General features: G+C 38.9%; 1 protein-coding gene across 4 annotated transcripts in view; it reads left to right on the top strand.

Annotated features, from left to right (window-relative positions):
* CREB3L2 (cAMP responsive element binding protein 3 like 2) overlaps positions 1-20,089 on the top strand; it is a 156,248-nt gene that overhangs the window by 35,898 nt on the left and 100,261 nt on the right. The window contains exon 1 of one of the 4 annotated variants that reach the window (XM_081038762.1): positions 14,813-15,327. The exons of 1 other annotated variant lie outside the window; for it this stretch is intronic. In XM_081038762.1, the coding sequence (XP_080894888.1) occupies positions 15,226-15,327 (102 nt within the window). In that variant the 5' untranslated portion in view covers positions 14,813-15,225. Of the gene's footprint in view, positions 1-14,812; positions 15,328-20,089 lie in introns of those variants that run through there. 2 more of the 4 variants (XR_013992611.1, XM_081038764.1) reach the window with 2 other exon arrangements.

Below are 20,089 nucleotides of genomic sequence, written 5' to 3'. Positions count from 1 at the left end.
GGTCAGGGAGCTGAATAAATGCACTTTTGAAGACTTTTTCCATAAACACCGCTGAATATCGCAATATAGTAGAAGAAGGAAATGCATTAATGCATAATACCCATTATAATATGATTATTCATTGATGTGTCTGTCTCTCCTAGTCAGTGAGTTCTTGGAGGTGAGATACATGGTCTGGAAAATTTTCTATCCTCAATGACTAGCAGTTTCTATAATAGAGGCTGAAAAAAGGGTTTGTTGAAATTCAGTTTACATGGATGGTCTAGCCTCTGAAGAATTAAGCCAAGAACTTCAGAGTTGGAATAAACTTTGCAAAGATACTGCAGTATTAATAGAGTAGCATAGTGTTCATGTTCTAATTGTATCATTTGTTGAAGAGACTTGTTTTTCCCCACATTGAATGGTTTGGCATCCTTGCTGAAAGTCAGGTGACCATAGACACATGAATTTATTTTTGGACTCTCAATTCCATTCCATTGACCTTCATGTCTGCTGTTACACTGATACTAAACTGTCTTGATTACTTTGCTTCATAGAAGTTTTTTAAATCTAGAAGTGTGAGTCTTCCTAATTTGTTCTTCTTTTTCAGGATTGTTTTGGCTATTCAGTGTCCCTTGCAATTCCATGTCGTGTCCAGTTGTTTCAGTATCATTTATTGAAAAGACATTCCTTTCGCCAGTGAATTGCTTTTGCTCCTTTGTCAAGTATCAGTTGAATATGTTCGTCCAGGTGTGTTTCTGGGCCCATTTTTTTGTTCTGTTGATCTATTTGTCTGTTCTTTCACCAGTACCGCAGTCTCTTGATTACTCATATATATTTTTTTAGGGCTCAGTATTAAAGATTTAATTTAATTGCGTGTAGATAACACAATTAGCTAAGCTCTTTAATACCTACAAATCAGACATAATTGCATTTTCATGTATCTTGCAAAACTACAATAAAGAACTGGAAATTAAAAACTTGAACTATGATGATAAACTCTGCCTGTGCAGTTATTATTACTCGGTAATAATAAATGGAACAAAATTTCAGAGGTGGTATTTATTACTGAGCTCCAGTTATAATGATTTGGAAAATGGGGTAAATATCTAGAAATTAAACAGGTGCAGAATGCTTGTCAGAAAGAGTAAAATATAAGGTGATCACAGGACAGGAAGGAGACCTTATCTATTGAGTTGTTCTAGTTTTTAAGTAACTGTAAGAACATTTGCTTTTATGTTTATCATATTATTGTAACATTAATTTACAAAAACTAAAATAGATAACAGTTGTAGTTAAATAAAAACATCATACCTCAGTATAACATACTTTTTTTTTTTAAAGAAAAACTCCAATTACTTTGGGTTATTCTCTCATTTAATCTTTGTTTTAGTAGTTGAATGGGAGTATGTTTTCAATTAAAATAAAATTCTGGACCAAAAATAGCTGAAATGGAATACCAAGATATATGAACCATCGGTGCTTCTGTAAAATGATATGTCTTTAACGTTGACTGCAGGCTTTACAATAATTTACAATTATTTCTTTTTCTTCATGAATGTAGCTTCCATGCCAGGTAGAAAATAAACATTGACTTTACAAATAGCAAAATTAAACTAAACCCTCACAACAGTTGCCAATGCACAATTCACCTTAATATTAAAAATACCATGCAAATTTAACAACACTGGGTGCTTTTATTATATAGACCTTAATCATGAACAAAAATTACTTCCATTCTCATGGTACTTTTATAAGAGGATTTAATAAAATAAATATATTGGGAAGGTTTCTGTGGAAAAAGAATGAGATAACAGCTGCAGCTTTGAAAGGACTAAATTAATGGTCTGGTGGCAACTGCTGTCTTCTTTCCTCATTACCATATTCTAAAACAAGAAATATGATATTGTGCATTCATAAAGTCTGTCATTTGGCGATTTCAGAGCCCTTTCTATTCTCGTAGCTCCATCCATAGGAAGCAGCACTATTAACCCCATTTACATGTTTTCCTTCTCATATAACGGCGTCCTTCCCTGTCAGTAGCTTCATAAAGGTCCTTTTTATTCTCATGTTGCATGTACATAACCCATATAAACCACGTAAAGCTAAAGGGTCATCAACCCGAAAGCCATTACGGGTTTGTCGGTTTCATGAAGAGCTCTGGATTCACAGCTGGATATAAGGTGGTCCTGCAGACCCCTCTGAGCCCTGGGTTTCCGAAGTCTATCTCTTTGGGTGGTTCCTTCTTAAAGGTTGGGGCTCAGGTGCTGAAGACATCTTGACTAATGATGATTTATTACCCGCCGCGGGGTCGCCTCATCTCAGTGTCTGCAATGCTCGGCCCAGTCTCCACCTGCAGGAGAGGCCTCTGGTCTCTCACTCATATATTTTTGATTTGTAGCCATTTCTTCATTTGTGGCTTATGTAGTGGTGAAACCAAAGGATTTTTATTCTTGTGACATATTTTGTAAGCATGGGCTTTATGAAAAATAACTCAGGAAAGAATCAATTGTCTGCCTCCGATTTTTAGAATGCACAGTTAGTTTACAAGGTCAGACAAAATATTAAGACTTAATATGAATTAACTGCAATGTGCATTAGTAAAATTTTGTAATATGCAGGTTAAGTGGCTGCAATTTTTTCAATTAATGTATTTCACTTTTAGAGTTTTGTTTATAGGATAATGAGCAGAAAATGACAAGAATTCCCCTGTACCCTCTTTCAACCTCTCCCCCCAGTATTCCCAGTACATTTGCTACAATTGATGAGCCAATGAAGATATAGTATTATTAATTAAAGTCCGTACTTCACATTAGGTTTCACTCTTTGAGTGATATATATTTTTTTATTTTTGAGTGTATATTTTATGCGTTTTGACAAATGCATGATGACATGTATCCACTATTACAATATTATACAGATTAGTTTCACTGCCCTAAAAACCCCTGTACTCCAGCTATTCATCCCTCCCTCTCTCTTTCCCTGTGAACTCCTGGTAATCACTGATCTTTCACTGATCTTTTTACCTTCGAGATAGTTTTGCCATTTCCAAAATTTCACATAGTTGGAATCATACCGAATGTAGCTTTGAAATAGATTTCTTTCACTTAGCAACATGCATCTCTTTGTGGCTTGATAGCTCATTTCTTTTTATCATTGAATAATATTTCATTTTATGGAGATACCAGTTTGTTTATCCATGCACTTACTGAAGGACATCTTGGTTGCGTCTAAGTTTTGGTAATTGCTAATCAAGCTATTATAAGTATTCATGTACAGACTTTTATGTGGCTGTAAGTTTCCAACTCATTTGGTTAAATTCCAGGGAGAATGATTGCTGGAGTTTATGGTTAGAATATATTTAATTTTTCTAGACTATATTTAATTTTATAAAAACCTGCTAAGCTGTCTTCCAAAATGGCTGTATCTTTTTCTGTCCCCACCAGCAATGAACAAGAGTTCCTGTTGCTCCACAGTCTTGCTAGCATTTGTTGTTGTCAGTGTTATGCATTTTAGCCATTCTAACATGTCTAATGGTATCTCATTGTTTTAACTTGAAATTCCTTAATGACATATGATGTTGAGCATTTTCTTGTATGCTTACTTGCCTTTCTGTATACCTTCTTTGGTGAGGTGTCTGTTCAATATTTTGCCCTTTTAAAAATCAGTTTGTTTGTTTTCTTACTGTTAACTTTAAGAGTTCTTCATATATTTTGGGTACCAGTTCTTGACCATATATGTGTTTTGCAAATATTTTCTCCCAGTCTGTGTCTTGTCTTTTCTTTCTCTTTACAGTTTCTGTCTTTCAGCAAAAGATTTAAATTTGAATGAAGTCTCACTTATCAATTTTTTTCTTTCATGGATGATGCTTTTGGTGTTGTATAAAAAGATTCATTGCCAAACCCAAGGTCGCCTAGATTTTCTCCTGTGTTATGATCTAGAAATTTTATAGTTTTACAATTTTACATTTAGGTCTACGACTCATTTTGAGTTAATTTTTGTGAAAGGTGTAGGTTTTGTGTTTGGATTCTCTTTTTCTTTTCTTTTTTGCCTGTAGCTCTCCCCAGTTGTTTCAGCGTCATTTATTGAAAAAACTTTCTTTTCTGTATTGAATTGACTTTGCTCCTTTGTCAAAGATCTGTTGATTATAGTTTCGTGGGGTTATTTATGGGCTTTGCATTCTCCATTGATCTATTTGTCTATTCTTTTTGCCAATACCATACTGTCATCATTATTGTAGCTTTATAATAAGTCTTATTGTCACGTAGTGTAGGTCTTCTGACTTTGTTCTTCTCCTCCAACATAGTGTTGGTTATTCTGGCTTTTGTCTTTCCATATAAAAGTTAGAATCAGTTGTTTGTTATCCACAAAATAACTTGCTGGGATTTTCAATGGGATTGTATTGAATCTATAGATCAAGCTGGGAAGAATTAACATTTTGACAACATGAAGTCTATGTACATGGACTATCTCTCCATTTTGTTGGATCTTCTTTTATTTCATCAGTTTCATAGTTTTCCTCATACAGATCTTGTCAATGTTTTGTTAGTTATTTATATACTTAAGTATGAACTGATACTTAGGTATTTCATTTTTTGCATGCTAATGTAAATGTTATTGTGTTTTAAAAATCAAATTGCAGTTGTTCATTGCCACTATATAAGAAAGCAATTAACTTCACATTCTATCCTGCAACCTTGACATAATTACTCATTAATTCCAAACTTTTTGTTGATTCTTTGGGATTTTCTACATAGATAGTCATGTAATTTGTGAACAAACAAAGTTTTATTTCTTCCTTCACAGTTTTTATATCTTTTATTTCCTTTTCTTGTTTTATTACATTATCTAGGATTTCCAGTAAGATGTTGAATAGTAATGGTGAGAAGGAATATCTTTGCCTTGTTCCTAATCTAAGCAGAAAAGCATCTGGTTTCTCACGATTAGGTATTTGTTAGCTATAGGTTTTTGTAGATGTTCTTTATCAAGTTAGGACTTTCCTCTATTTCTAGTTTGCTGAGGGATTTATTTATTTATTTTTACCATGAATGGGTGTTTTATTTTGTCGAATCCTTTTTCTGCATCTGTTGATATGCTTTTTCTTCTTTAGTCTGTTTATGTGATGGATTACAATTAATTGATTTTTGAATGTTGAACAGGCCTTGCATAGACTGCAATAAATCCCATTTGGTCGTGGTGTATAATTATTTTTATACATTGTTAGATTTAATTTGTTATATTTTATTGAGGATTTTTGTATATATGTTAATGAGAGATATCGGTCTGTAGCTTTCCTTTCTTGTAAGTTTTTTGGTTTTGATATTAAGGTAATGCTGACCTCATAGAATATGTTAAGAAGTATTCACTCTGCTTCTATTTTTTGTAAGAGATTGTAGAGAATTCATACAATTTCTTCCTTAAATGTTTGGTAAAATTCACCATTGAAATCATCTGGTCCTAGTGCTATCTGTCTTGCAAGATTGTTAATTCTTGATTTAATTTCTTTAATAGATACAAGCCTATTCAGATGATCTATTTTTCCTTATGTAAATTTTGGTAGATTATATCTTTCATGGAATTGGTCCATTTCATCTAGATTTTCTAATTTGTGGGCATAGATTATTTATGATATTCTTTTATTATCCTTATAATACCCGTGGCATCAGTAGTGATGGCCCCTTTTTCATTTCAGATGTTGGTAATTTGTATCTTCTCTCTCTTTTTTTAAATTAAAGCTTATCGCAGTGACAATGATTAGTAAAGTTACAGTAAGTTTCAGGTGTACAATTCTGTAACACATTCTTCTCTCTTTTTTTCTGAGTTAATCTGGCTAGATCTTTTATTGACCTTTTTTAAATAACCAGTATTTTGTTTCATTTATTTTCTCTATTGATTTCCTATTTAACATTTCGTTGATTTCTGTTCTAATTTTTATTATTTTATTCAGCTTATTTTGTATGTAACTTGCCCTTTATTCTCTTTAGTTTCCTAAATTGGAAGAAGCTTAGATGATTGATTTGAGATCTTCCTTCTTTCCTAACATATGTATTCAATGCTATAAATTCCCCCTGAAGGACTGCTTTTGCTGCATCCCACACTTCTAAGTAACCTATGGCAAAAGTTTAGTTTGGATATTAGAAAGTTTACAATGGATGTTAGAAGATATTTGAACTAAACAATGAATACAGAACATTTCAAAATATATAGACTGCAGCTAAAGCAATAATAAGAGGGGAATGTATAACTTTAATACATGTATTAAAAAAAGAAAGATTTCAAAATAATGATGTTAGCTTCTACTCAAGGAGGGTTTTTCAATACTAGTGCAGTCAGATGTCTGTATGGAGAAAAATCAATCTTGATCTCTACCTCACATCATACAGAAAATTAATTTTCCGATGGATGATAGACCTAAATATGAAAGTTAGAATTACAAAGCTTCTGGAAGAAATAGGAGATTTCACTACCTCGCGGTAAGCAAAGATTTCTGAGGATACAAAAAGCATTAACCTTAAATGAAAAATTGACAAATTGGCCTTAATCGAAATTTAAAACTTTCACTCATCACAAGTCACCATTAAGCAAGCCACGTACTGGGAGAAAAATAGTCATATTACATGTTACAATACATGTATTTATTTGACAAGATGTACATGTAGAATATGAAGGACTCCTATGTATCAGTAATGAGAAAGATAAACACCCCAATGAAAGATGGATAAAAGACTTGAAGATGTATTTCATAAAGAAATATATCGAAATGGTCAATAAATGTATGAAAAGGTATGCTACATCATTAGTCATCGGGAAATAACAAATTAAAACCACCAGTGCACACCCACCAGAATTAATACAATTAGAAACACTGTCAATAGCAGGTGTTATTGAAGAAGTGGAACAAGTAAAACTGTCACATTGCTGACAAGAGTATAAAATGGTAAACCACTTTGGAAACTGTTTGAAAGTTTCTAATAAAGCTGAACATGCACAGTAATTTCACAGTAATATATGTGTGTATGCGCACATATTTCCACAAAACAGCATGTGCAAAAATGTTTATAGAAGCTTAATCCATGGTAGCCCTAAGTAGGGAACAACCCCAAATTCCATCTATGGGTAAATAGATAAACAAACAGTGGTATAAGATACAATAGAATATTGTACTGCAGTGAAAAAGAACAAAGTACAGATATAGTCGATCCTCATTATTCGTGGATTCTGTATTTGAGATTTTTTTTCTATTTGCTAAAATTTATTTGTAAGGCCAAAATCAATACAGCATTTTCATGGTCATTCACGGACGTTACGCAGAGTGGTGAAAAATTTGAGTCCCCGGTGTGTATGTGTCCTGTGAGGTTGAAAGAGGCCATGCTCTGCATTCTTGTTTAAACTCTTATATTATAAACATGTATTTTTGTGCTATATGTAGCTATGTTTTTTCACATTTTCGTGCTTTTTGTTGCTAATGTCTCTATTTAAAATGGCCCCCAATTGTAGTGCTGAAGGGCTGCTGTCTAGTGTCCCTAAGAACAAGAAAGCTTACAGAAAAAACAGGTGTGTTGGATAAGCTCCTTTCAGGCATGAGCCATAGTGTTGTTGGTGGTGAGTTCAATGCTAATGAATCAACACTATTTATTAAATAACAGACATAAAACAAAGTAATTGTTTCAATTTTGATTGTGTGTACTGATCAGTTAATATATGTTTTATATATATTGATATGTTTGTTTGTTTGTATGTATTGATCGGTTGATGAAATTGTTGAGACTAGAGACTCACAGGAACATAACCCTGTACAGAGACCCCCGTATAACACGGCACTCCTACCTCATGGTTTCTCTGTAACACAGCTCGAGAATTGGGGAAAACCCTCGTACAACACAGCATCCTACAACACAGTTTCATTCTAACACGATTCGAGAATTAGAGAAATCCCTGAACAACACGGAGTGTAAGAAGAGCTTTTAAGAGCAAAAAATATCTCATTCAAAGTTAGGGAAACCCTCAAACAACAGGGATGTAATAAAAGCTTTTAAGAGCACAAGATATCTCATTTGAAATTTTTCATTCGAGAGTGGATGTTGTATCAGATTTGACTGCAGAATTTCCTAAATGAAGATCCTTCCACTGAAAGAAGCACAAAGTTTAAGAGAGAACTTCACAAGTGCTTAGCACCCTATAACGAAATTTATAAAGATCTCTCAGCTAAAACCAAGCAATGTAAAATAACAGATTTTTTGCAAAAAGTACAGAAGTCAAGATAATGTTGAAGAAAGTTCAGAGAATGAAGATATCTTGTCAAAAAGAAAACGCCCTTGGTTAATGGTGTTTAGTGGTGATGACATGGAAAACATGTGATACATATTAATATGTTATACTTTTGGTGAAAATTGCTTTAATAAAGATATTTCTCTTAATTATAAAAATATAATTGTATATTTTTCTCATTTTTGGAACCTAACCCCCTTTTTTGTACTAGTTCTTTGTTTCGTATAACACAGCTTCGCAAAACAGCATTTTTTAGGAATCTAACAACCGTGTTATACGGGATTACCTGTATTTCTCCTAAGAGCAGTGGTTTATTATTCACTAATTCAGTGTTTGTGGAGTCTTTATGGAATACAACTACTGTGAATAACGAGAAATGACTGTACGTGCAACAACATGGATGAATTTCACAGACACTGAACTAGAAACAAAGTGTGTGTACTGTAGGGTTCCATTTATATCATTGGAACAGGCAAATCTAACGTAAGTTGGAAAAGTGATAATAGGGGAGTATTGATTAAAGAATAGTACAAGGGCACTCTTTGATGGAAATTTTCTTTGTCCTGAACTGGGAGGTGGAAATGAAGATAGCATAGGAGAATTGGTTCTATTTAATGACTGCTCAGCCCTTCCAGCCTATTACTTGGGTGGGCTAGCTGCAATGCTCTCCTACAGCCACATGGTGGCAATGTTGTAGAAATGAACAAAATGCTGGCTGAAACTTAAGTTCCGGTTCTTTGTAGTTCAGATACTGTATTTAGTTTCAAGTTGTGTCTTCCATCCTCCTTTAAGCAATCTCTGGCCTCCACCAGCTTCTCTTGCGACACAGTGTGAACAGTATCCTAAGGCGAGGGCCCTATACTGGTCTGAGGTAAATTGTGGCATGGCAAGTACATCCTTGAGGCCTCTTCTGTTCCTTCTGTAGCCCTTCAGGCCATTTCAGTTCCTTACTCTTTTCTTTTTCCAACTCCTGTTCCACCCTATTCCCCCTCCCTGGGCACCTGGTGCTCTTAGGCTGTCAAATTCAACGACCTGAGCCTAATCATCTATTACTGGGAGAAGGTCGCCTATAGGGAAATTCAGAGAAAAACGTATTGTCCCATGTCATATAATTGATGTTTCTAGAAGTAAAATCTTGAAATAGAGTAAATGCTTATCATTTGGGGAATAAGCAGTGCTTTATCCTGTTAAAAACAAGACAACAGGCCAAAATGGAGTTGCTTATACTCAGCCCCACATCACCAAGTCCATCTGAGACTTAATTACAGTTTTGGCTCTCCCAGAAATTTCATCTTAAACCAATCAGGAATTGGTGACCAACACTAGTTAGGTCATCTGTCTAATAGATCCCTTTTATTCCCTAAAGGAAAGTAATCTTGCATAACCAACCCACTTTTTTGGCTAGTATAACTTCCTTATTCCTGCTCCCTTCTGCCTATAAAAGCCTTTCATTTTGTACAGCTCTTAGGAGGTCCTTTCTGTCTGCTAGATTGCATGCTGCCCGATGTGAATAGATTTTTGCTCCAATAACTCTTAAAATTTATTTTTTAACTTTTTTTTTTTAAAGATTTTATTGGGGAAGGAGAACAGGATTTTATTGGGGAACAGTGTATACTTCCAGGACTTTTTTCCAAGTCAAGTTGTTGTCCTTTCAATCTTAGTTGTGGAGGGTGCCGTTCAGCTTCAAGTTGTTGTCCCTTCAGTCTTAGTCCTGGAGGGCGCAGCTCAGCTCCAGGTCCAGTTGCCAGGTGCAGGGGGCGCAGCCCACCATCCCTTGCGAGACTCGAGGAATCGAACCGGCAACCTTGTGGTTGAGAGTCCACTGGCCCATGTGGGAATCGAACCAGCAGCCTTTGGAGTTAGGAGCATGGAGCTCCAACCGCCTGAGCCACTGGGCCGGCCCCATTAAAATTTTTAATATACCTCAGTTTATCTTTTAACAATCTCTTCAGTCAGTCATTAATGAGAACGTATTAGATCTATATGAGAGGAGTTGGGGGATTTTCAAGATCTATTGTTATGTGAAGAAACCTTTTTTTCCCTCTCAGCAACGAAGGCAAAAGGTTTGCTACTGAGCTCTTTCTCTAATTCATAGGTTAGCTGGACTGAATGTCTTGGAAAGATTTCAGTGGAGGAAGGAGAACCAAGATGTTCATATCTTTCTATCACCAACCTTAATTTCTTTGGTTGCTGTTTTATTCATCTACTGACCAAGACTTGAGGTCAAAGTTAATCTCCAGCTCCAGAAAAGCCTGAGAAAGACCAGACTAGAATACATCTGCCTTTCTGTCACTGGGTTCCACATCTTCGTACTTGAACTGAACACGGTCTTTTCCTCTCCTAACCATCAGTCTAGGGAAAAAGTGAGTGGCAAGGTTTTACTTCTTTCTTTAAGAGAGTTTTATACCTGAAAAATGTGGACATGATGTGTCTGGAATTCACCAGGTACTTAACAAATTCGTGTAGATAAACTGAAGAAATTATAGGACATGAAAAGGGAAAATAATATTTATTGAATAGTTAAATTGAAAGCATGAAGATATATGGGGCCATGCATCTTGGAAGGGAGATTCTATTTTTATGATGTGAGCATGTATCAAGTGCTCAATTCTGGATATAATTTGTCTCAGTGATCAGGATGAACGTATAGAAAGCATTGAGCAAATTTGTAAATAGATTGGTACATGGAAAGATAGCAAATAATATTATAAAACTGTTAGGACTAATAAATGAATTCAGTAAAATTACAGAATACAAAATCAATATACAAAAGTCTGTTGTGTTTCTATACATTATTACAAACTATCAGAAAGAGAAATTAAGAAAACAGCTTCATTTACAATTGCATCAAAGAGAACAAATACCTAGGAATAAATTTAACCAAGAAGATGAAAGTCTGTACTGTGAAAACTAGAAGATATTTATGAAACAGGAGAAGACACAAATAAATGTAAAGATATTGCATGTTCATGTATTGGAAGAATTAATATTGTTAAAATGCCCATACTACGTAATGCAATCTACATATTCAACACAATCCCTATCAAAATTCCAATGGCATGTTTCACAGAAATAGAACAAATAATCACAAAATTTCTATGGAAACACAACAGACCCCAAATACCCAGTGAAATCATGAGAAAGAAGAACAAAGCTGGAGGCATCACATTTCATTGTTTTCAAACAATATTACAAAGCTATAGTAATCAAAACAGTATGTTGTTGGCATAAAAACAGACACATAGATCATGTAACAGAATAGAGTCCAGAAACAGATCTACACACATATGGTTAATTAATTTAGTACAAAGGAGCAAAAAATATACAATGGAGAAAGGACTGTCTCTTCAATAAATGGAGTTGGGAAAGCTGGACAGCCACATGAAAGATAATGAAACTGGACCATTATCTTATATCAGACACAAAAATCAACTCTAAATGGATTAAAGACTTGAACACAAGATCTGAAACCATAAAACTTCTAGAAGAAAACATAGGTGGTAAACTCCTTGACATTGTTCTTGTTCATGAGTTTTTGTATTTGACACCAAAAGCAAAGGCAAGAAAAGCCAAAATAAACAAGTGGGACTACATCAAACTAAAAAGCTTTAATATATTTATCTGAAGGAAATGCAAATACTATTATAACTTGAAAAGATATCTGCACCCCCTTGTTCACTGAAGGACAATTTATAATAGCCAAGACATGGGAGCAACCTGGTGCCCACTGATGGATGACTGGATATAGAAAATGTGATATATATGCACAATGGGGTATTATTCAGTCATAAAAAAGAAGGAAATCTTTCCATTTGCAACAACATGGATGGAACTTGAGGGCATTATGCTAAGTGAAACAAATCAGACACGGAAAGACAAATCCTGTATGATTTCGCTCATATGTAGGGTATAAAAACAAAAACAAACCGGATTCGTAGATACAGAAAAGAGATTGATGGTTGCCACAGGCAGGAAGTGAGAGGTGGGCCAAATGGGTGAAGGGGGTCAAAAGGTAGAAACTTACAGGTATAAGATAATAAGTCCTGCGGGTGTAATGTACATCATGGTGTATGTAACTAGACATTGTGGTGATCATTTCACAATATATGCAAATATCAAATCATTATGTTATGTACCTGAAACTAATGTATGTCAATTATATCTCAAAAAAAAAAAATAGGACAGGGGAGCAAGTGCTGCTACTTTTTAAAGGACACCAGAGAAGCTGGAAAAAGTCAATTAAATTGCTAACTCCTAAAAATGAGAGGAAAGGGACAAACTCTGAATCAAAATGTAGAACAGGAAGTGGGCTAGTGAGAAGTCTTATGTACATTGAATGGGAGAAGAATGCCCAAAAGAAAGGAGGCTGAAAAAAACCTCACCATTGGGAACTGTGAGCACAGATACATTTAATTACACAGTTAGGGCACCAATTATTGTATTCATTATTATTTTATGAAGGAAAAACTTAGTGGTTTAAAACAGCATACGTTTATTACCGTTAGTTTCTGTGGGTCAGGAATCTGGGTGAGGTTTTGCTGAGTCCTCTGGCTCAGGGTCTGTCACAAGGCTACAGTGATCTCAAAGAGGATCTGCTTATATATTGACTCATGTGGTTATTAGCAGGAATCAGGGGCTCATGGGTTGTTAGACTCAAGGCCTCTGTTCCTTGCTGGCTGGACACCTTCCTTAGTTCCATTGGGTAGCTCCCAGCATGGCAGCCTGCTTCCCCCAAAGCAAGCAAGCAAGAGAAGAAGACACAATGAGCAAGTGAGGAGCCAGAATCTTTTGTGACAGCCTGTCACTTTTGCCATATTCTGTTTGTTAGAAGGAAATCCCAAGGACCAGCCCACACGCAAGGGGAGTGTTACACAGGGGCTGAACATCAGGAGGCAGGACCGTTGGAGCCATCTTAGAAGCTGCCTACCACATGGGGCACAACCAGGGGCTGACTGTCGAAAGCAGAAACGTGTGCCAGATAAATGTCTGCATTCCAATACTAAGGAGGGTGTGGATGCTTCTTACCTTGCTTATGTTGAGTGTTATGCTACAAAAAAATAGAAAAGGTCTTTAAAAATTGAAAAGATGATCTATAAAATGGATGTGGTGAAGGAGGTAGCAGATTGGAAAATAAAACCCAAGGACCAAGAGAAAAATGAGAAAACTATTATACAAGGAAGGTACATGACCGTACACTAGAATTTCCACGTAAGCATTAAAACGTTCTCGAAAGACCCAGGAGATAGGACCAGACAAATGGAATCGTTTCTATAAGAAACTATTGCTTAGGAACAACAGAGTTCTAAGACATTTGGCTGACTCAATCCACCAAAAAATAGTTGCCAAGGGGACAAAGTGATACTACCTGAGCGTGCCATCATCGTAAGGAACTTCTAGAGATAATTGGCAAAGACTCCTTTATAGTTAAAACGAGTTAGCTATACATTCAAGGACTTTGTTTTCATAAAAGGAGGAGTCTAAAAGAAGGAAGAAAAATCACCACGTTGGGGGTACTACTTTAGAATGAGCTCTTGGTGAATCTAGGCAGGACTGGTGGCCTGGCCCCTCCCTGCCTGTCTGTTAGGTCACCTCTCCCTTCACTCACTGACTACCTGGCACATCATGATGCAGCCACACTGGCCTCCCTGCGGGTCAGCAAAACACAGCTGCCCCCTAAACCTCATTTCATTCAGGTCTGTGCTCAAACGTCACCTTCCCAGAAAGAACTTCCTTGACTGCTATCTAAAACAGCATCCACTTGCCCCATCCTCTTACTTACTTTGCTTTTATTTATCCTAGCAGTTACTCTTTATCTGTTTACTGCCTGACTTCTCCGTGGAGATAAAAGTTCTAAGGAATTCAAGGTCTTTAGCTCACTGCTCTCGGGGCTTGAAACGCAAGCCATTGTCTCCTATCAATAGTGCCCGTTGAATGAATGAAAGAAAAAACCTAAGTGAAGCACACAAAAGACATGCCAGCAGAAAAGCATAGAAAGGGCAAAAAAGGTGAAGAACAAAGCAATAACAATTTGCTAGCGTTGTGCTAATATGAATTCATGCACAACATTTATAATTGTGTGTAATAGGTAATTCATTTTTTTTGAAATCCCGAAAGACTCAAATGAGCTAACTTACTTGAAAATATTTAGTACAGTATATAAGTCGGCCCGCACTGCAACTCCCTTTTCCTCTAGATGCGAGTGCTAATGTCTGTGGAGTCTCCGCAAGGAGACTGAGCTCGCCTCTCTTTTTTTATTAAAAAAATGTATTCTTGTCGCTATTTGATTGGCTGGCCCTCCGAGGCGCCCCCTTTTCATTGGCCAGAACCCCAGTCTATCACTCCCGTGCCCAAGCACTCCATTGGTCCGGTGCCGCAGACAGCGACCGCTGCCAGCGCTCCGGCAGGAGGAGATCCCCCGTGAAGTCTAAGGCACCTCCCGCCCACATTCCAAAGCCTGGGCTGAGACTTCCTGCTGCCCTGTCTTTGGGGTGGGACAAGTTAGAGAGAGAGACTTCTGATTGGGTAGGACAGACGAGCTATGTATCTGATTGGTCACTTCCCTGGAGGGAGGTGGAGTCATAGCTTGGTCCTGGTGTCGAGCTGAGGCGCTTTGGGAGTCTCAAAGTTTGTGTCTGGAGCAATAGTGGAGCGTGGGCTTAGAAGGCATTTTCTTGGGATAAGAGCTGATCTTTTGCCTTCCTTTTGGATGCACACCCTGCTTTAATCCCTTCAGCCTTCGGCCCGATCCCTGGACAGCCTGTCTCCCCCGGGATTTGCAGATCTCCGAGGACACCGGACCGGAGCCCTCGGCAGTTCTCTCTCGGGGAGCGGACGCTTTCCCTCCTAAGTGCATAAACTACACACACACACACACACACACACACACTCACGCGCGGGGCCGGATCTCGTCCTCCGAGGCGGCTCTGCCTGCTCCCCTCCTGCCCTCAGCATCCTCGGCCCAGCGCGCCTCGGACCACCATGGAGGTGCTGGAGAGCGGGGAGCAGAGCGTCCTGCAGTGGGACCGCAAGCTGAGCGAGCTGTCAGAGCCCGGGGAGACCGAGGCTCTCATGTATCACACGGTGAGGCCTCGGCGGGGCCGGGAAGGGGCGACGGGAAGGGGGGAGGTGTTGTCATCGGAGGAGCAGCTGGGAATGGGGAGCTGGGGTGGACGTTTTGGGGAAGAGGCAAGCCCAGAATGAAGAGATCTGGGGAGAGGCGTGGGTTTTGTATCTGAATAGGTAAAAGTGGGCAGCGGGCCCTTTTACCCTTTTAATAATAGTGATGACAACAGTATTGTTCCTTTCGCGATTTATACTTTGTTCCTCCCCAGGCATTGTCACATCTGTCCTATCAATTGCTGTTGCTGTCAGTACTGTAAATCGGGAGGAGGATAAGGTGTGTCGAGAATAAGATGTCTCGGTTTAGTTTGCTACTGATTTTTGTGGGAAGGTTTTACACCAAACACAGTAGCGTTTTCTTTCCTTTGCTGTCATATTCTCTCTTCCTTTCTTGTTTGTATTGCAAGAAGTACGTGTGTGTGTTGGAAAGGCCCCTTTGCGTCCCGAGGAAGATTTGCTTTATTTGGCTCCTTTAACTGTTACAGCCAAGAAATCTGCTTCCTCCCGCTGCAGAGGAAAGATCAGCGGAGGAGCCTGGAAACTCTGAGGCAGTTGCATATTTCAGAAAGGCTTTAGAGAAGGGGACAGCTCACCGGTTCCTTGTTCAGTCTTATGCCTCAGAGACCCCTTTGGAGAGTAAACTGTCACCGAGCAAGCACATTTCTTTGAAAATTTTCAAATTTCAAGTTTTTGGTATGAAATTTGTGAAATGCAATTCTGTTTCCAACAGCCAGCACTGATGAAGGACTTTCATGTGAGATCTTGGTTTCTTTTTTTATAAATACAGAAGTTTGTGTGTGTGTGTGTGTGTGTGTGTGTGTGTGTGTGTGTGTGAGACAGAGAGAGAAAGAGAGAGAGAGAGACAGAGAGAGAGAGACACTAATGAGAAAATGAGAGGCTTGGCTGTTTGTTTCTCCTCATGATTCTTTTAATGGGGTCAATGCCAGGATATTTGAAACTTCTGCAAAATGGCCTGCAGACTCCACCTCTTTGGCCTTTGCCTCTGCCTGACGTTATTTTGGGAAAAGGGATGAGGGCCTCCCTGTGATTCCCACTAAAACATTTGTGGTGGCTGAGAGTGGCTTGTTTAAAGAATGCAGAGTGCAGGGCCGAGGGGCAATGGTAGTTCATGCTGGGGCAAAAGCCAGATGTGTAGTGTGACCTGCCAGGCTTTGCTCACGGCCGGCGCCTGTCCCGAGGAGACCTCGTGGGCTGCGCTTGGATTGGAGGCCCAGATGTGCTTCCTGTCGTCAGGACAGACCTTCAGGCACGTTGGCTCTGGCATATCTTCTGATAATTGGATGCTCCAGATGTTTCTACTGACATGGGCTGCATTTTAACTGGTTGCGGAGGGGCAGCTCTTCTCTTTTGTTCTTAAACACTCTGTGACCGTGTCCCAGCCAGCAACTCTAATGCCACAGCTTTGGGGTTGTCTTTGAGCTGGTGGGATGAATTATCCATTATGCACAGGTGTCCACACTTCCTTTCTTGGGTCCCGTGACTTGCATTTGTGAGGTCACAAGCCAGGGTTTGAGATTCTACCTGTGACCGTGACATTACCTCCAGGCGGCACCGCTTAGACTGGCTCTGACATATTCACGCATGGTTTCAGGGGTAGAGGACTTACATTCCTTAAGGGATCAGTGTTTCTATGTCATTGTAATGAAGCAGTGATGTATGATTATTTTTCTTCTAATTTTATTTATTTTTTAAATGACTTGATGTTCACTCTTAGGGATGTGTCTCTCTCTTCTGGGCAGCTCCCACATATAAAATGCCACTCATCATTGCTGCAAGTTGTTGCCAACAAACTGTGTATATGAATTAGTGTTGAAAGAGGTTTTGGATTTAGTAGCACAGACAACTGGCTTAGATTCCTTCTAAACTAAGGGGAGTTTGGCAGAGATTTGAAAATAGATAAGTTTCCCATCTGTTTCTTGAACTCTGTTTTGGGTATCCAGTTGCAGAGCTGGTTATTATTGTCATTTGTCCATAATGTGGAATGGACTGACCTCCATGTAGGAAAAGGATGGCCTGATTATGGATTCATTTATTGTTTTTTTAAACTAGTAGTTATTGAATATCTTCTAAGCACCAAGTGCTGTTCTAAGCAGTTGGAATATTTCAATGAACAAAAGCAGACAAAAATTCCTGACCTTGAGAAACTTACTTTCTAGTATGCGTGTGTGTCTGTGTTGGGGAAGATAATAAATGATAAACATAATAAAGAAGTAAGTAAAATAGTATGTTAGATAATATAAGCGTAATGGAAAAAGTAGAAGTGGAACAAGGTAAGGGGGTGGAGGAAACAGGATGGAGAAAGGGCAACATATGCTATTGAATTGAGTGATCGGAATAAGCATCCAATAGAAAGTGGATCTGAACAAAGGCTTGAAGGAGGGGAGAATGTTAGCTCAGCAGGATGAAAAGCTCCGGTGGAGGCCCTAAGGTGGGAGTGTGTCTGGCATGAGCCCGTGGTAATATCACCCTCTGTTGGATCCCCCATTTTGGTCAGTTATTTTCCTTGTCGATGCAGGTTAGTTCTGAGACACAGGGCCTGCATTTGGATTGACCCAGTAAAACTTTCCAAGTTGAGTGGATTGGGATGGGAGAGCCTGCAGGGAGGGTAAGGCGCAGATGCAAGTCAGCAAAGTGGTATGATAATAGCTACCAGCTATGAGTATTTGTTACCTGAAAGAGAGGGCTGGCTTTATGTGCAGCCCTACAGGCACCCCCTCCCACTTCGTGTGATGCTCTGCTGTCACCATCTGGAAATCCTTAATAGTTTCTGAACAAGGGGCCCCAACTTTCCATTTTGCACTGGGTCCCACAGATTACGTAGCCGGTCCTGCTGAAAGGCATTGCATTTAGTGCTTTACAAAAATTATACCATTGAACCAACCCTTTTCCTGACCCAATGAAGGAGTCATTCGTATCATTTTCATTTTACAATGAAGAACGAAGAGGCTTAATGAGCTCAGTGACTTGGTGAAAGGTCTCACGGCTGATTAGTGACAGAACCAGAATTGAAATTCCAGGCTGTCTGCCTCCATAGCCCAAGTTCTTGCCTTCCCTGCTGGATGAATGACGGATCCAGACTTACAGAGAAGGAACCAATCAGAGGATGGAAGAGGATGATTGGAGAGCGAGAACCTGCTGAGCCTGAAGGCAGCTAATGTTTAACTGCTTAGGAGGTGGTGCTAGCCACCAAGCCTTGCTAGTGTGATCACCCTATTTGCTCTAAATATGGATTCAGTTACCATATGCGTGATTGCTGATGCCGTTTTAGCCAACTTGTCACCTACCTGATTTTAAAAACATGGAAGGTACAAGTTGCCTGGGGTCGGGATTATGTGGTCTCTCCGTGAGCCATCAGGAACAATATTTTTCTCCTTTGGTTACTTAGGACTTTGGTTACTTGGTCCAGAAGGATAAGGGCTTAGAGGAGACGGGTTCAAAGTCTACAAAATAATGAAGCACGTAGAGTGAGTATGGACTTGCTCGTTAGATTCTGGATCATTAGAACTTTGGGCTTCCTCTTTTTTTTTTTTTTTTTTTTTTTTTTGTTGAGAGCCCACTGGCCCATGTGGGAATCGAACCGGCAGCCTTCGGAGTTAGGAGCATGGAGCTCTAACCGCCTGCGCCACCGGGCCGGCCCTGGGCTTCCTCTTGAAGTTTAAAAAAGATAGTTCCCATACAGATGATGAAATATTATTTTAAATATTATTTTAAATATTTTAAATCAGTGACCCCCCAAGGGACTTGGGGGTCAAGAGAGGGAGGAAAGGAGGAAGAGAGAGTTATTTACACACTATCCCTATTGTACTGTTCAGATTTTTACCTGCTGAATGTGTTTAGAAAATGAAAAATGACAATTTAAAGGCGCCATGTAAAACTGGACTAGAGGTAATTCTAGCCTGAGTTTCCTTGAGGGCAGGGAGTACCCTATATGCTATTTTTAAATTTTTTTTATTTATTGGGGTGAACCCTATATGCTATGAACACTCAGCACCACTGGAGTCCCTGAAGGCCTTCGGTGAAGGATGGAGGACGTGGGAATTCTCAGTGGGGCTCTTGGGGCGGAGGATTCACAGAGGGTCTGGTTCTGACAAATGTGATCTTGGTGACTTGCTTATATGTCAGTTTAGCAATCTGGAAAGTAGGAATTTTGTCAATTATTGCAATGATTTTTATCTTGGAAACAAGGTACACAGCAAGAACTACCAAGTCTTTGCAAAGATGACAGAAGTTCTGCTTGTTTGCAATGGTAAATTCCCATAAATCCAGTTGTTTGTAACATGACTTAATGGCTATACCACGTAAATTTGATATCCAGCTGGATCTTAAGGTGAAATGACTGATCCCAGACAGTGGTGGTGGGGAGTTCAAGGGATGCTCATCTTGCCTGGTGCCCGGATGTGAAGTCCATCTTGCTTCCGCGTGCATCACTGCTTGCCGGAATGGAGCTGGCTAATCTCACAGGCCAGTGGTTTCCCCTTCCTCCCGGCTGGCCCAGAGACTGAGAGGGTTCCTGTGGGAGGCTGAAGCTTGGGGTTTGCCTGCTACAGTTGGCCCCTGGCCAGGCGTTGAGGGGGAAGCTGGGTCCTCATGGCTAGAGACTGTCATTCCTTCGGGTCACCTGACCCCCACAAACTGAATAATGATTTCCAGTAGGAGACAAAATCGTGAAGTAAATATAATTTGCCTTCAAGGCTCTTGCTTC

Source organism: Rhinolophus hipposideros (genome assembly GCF_964194185.1).
Source record: "Rhinolophus hipposideros genome assembly, chromosome: 25".
NCBI classification, from domain to species: Eukaryota; Metazoa; Chordata; class Mammalia; order Chiroptera; family Rhinolophidae; genus Rhinolophus; species Rhinolophus hipposideros.
The sequence above is the reverse complement of the archived record's forward strand: the minus strand, read 5'-3'. Positions and strand labels throughout refer to the sequence as shown.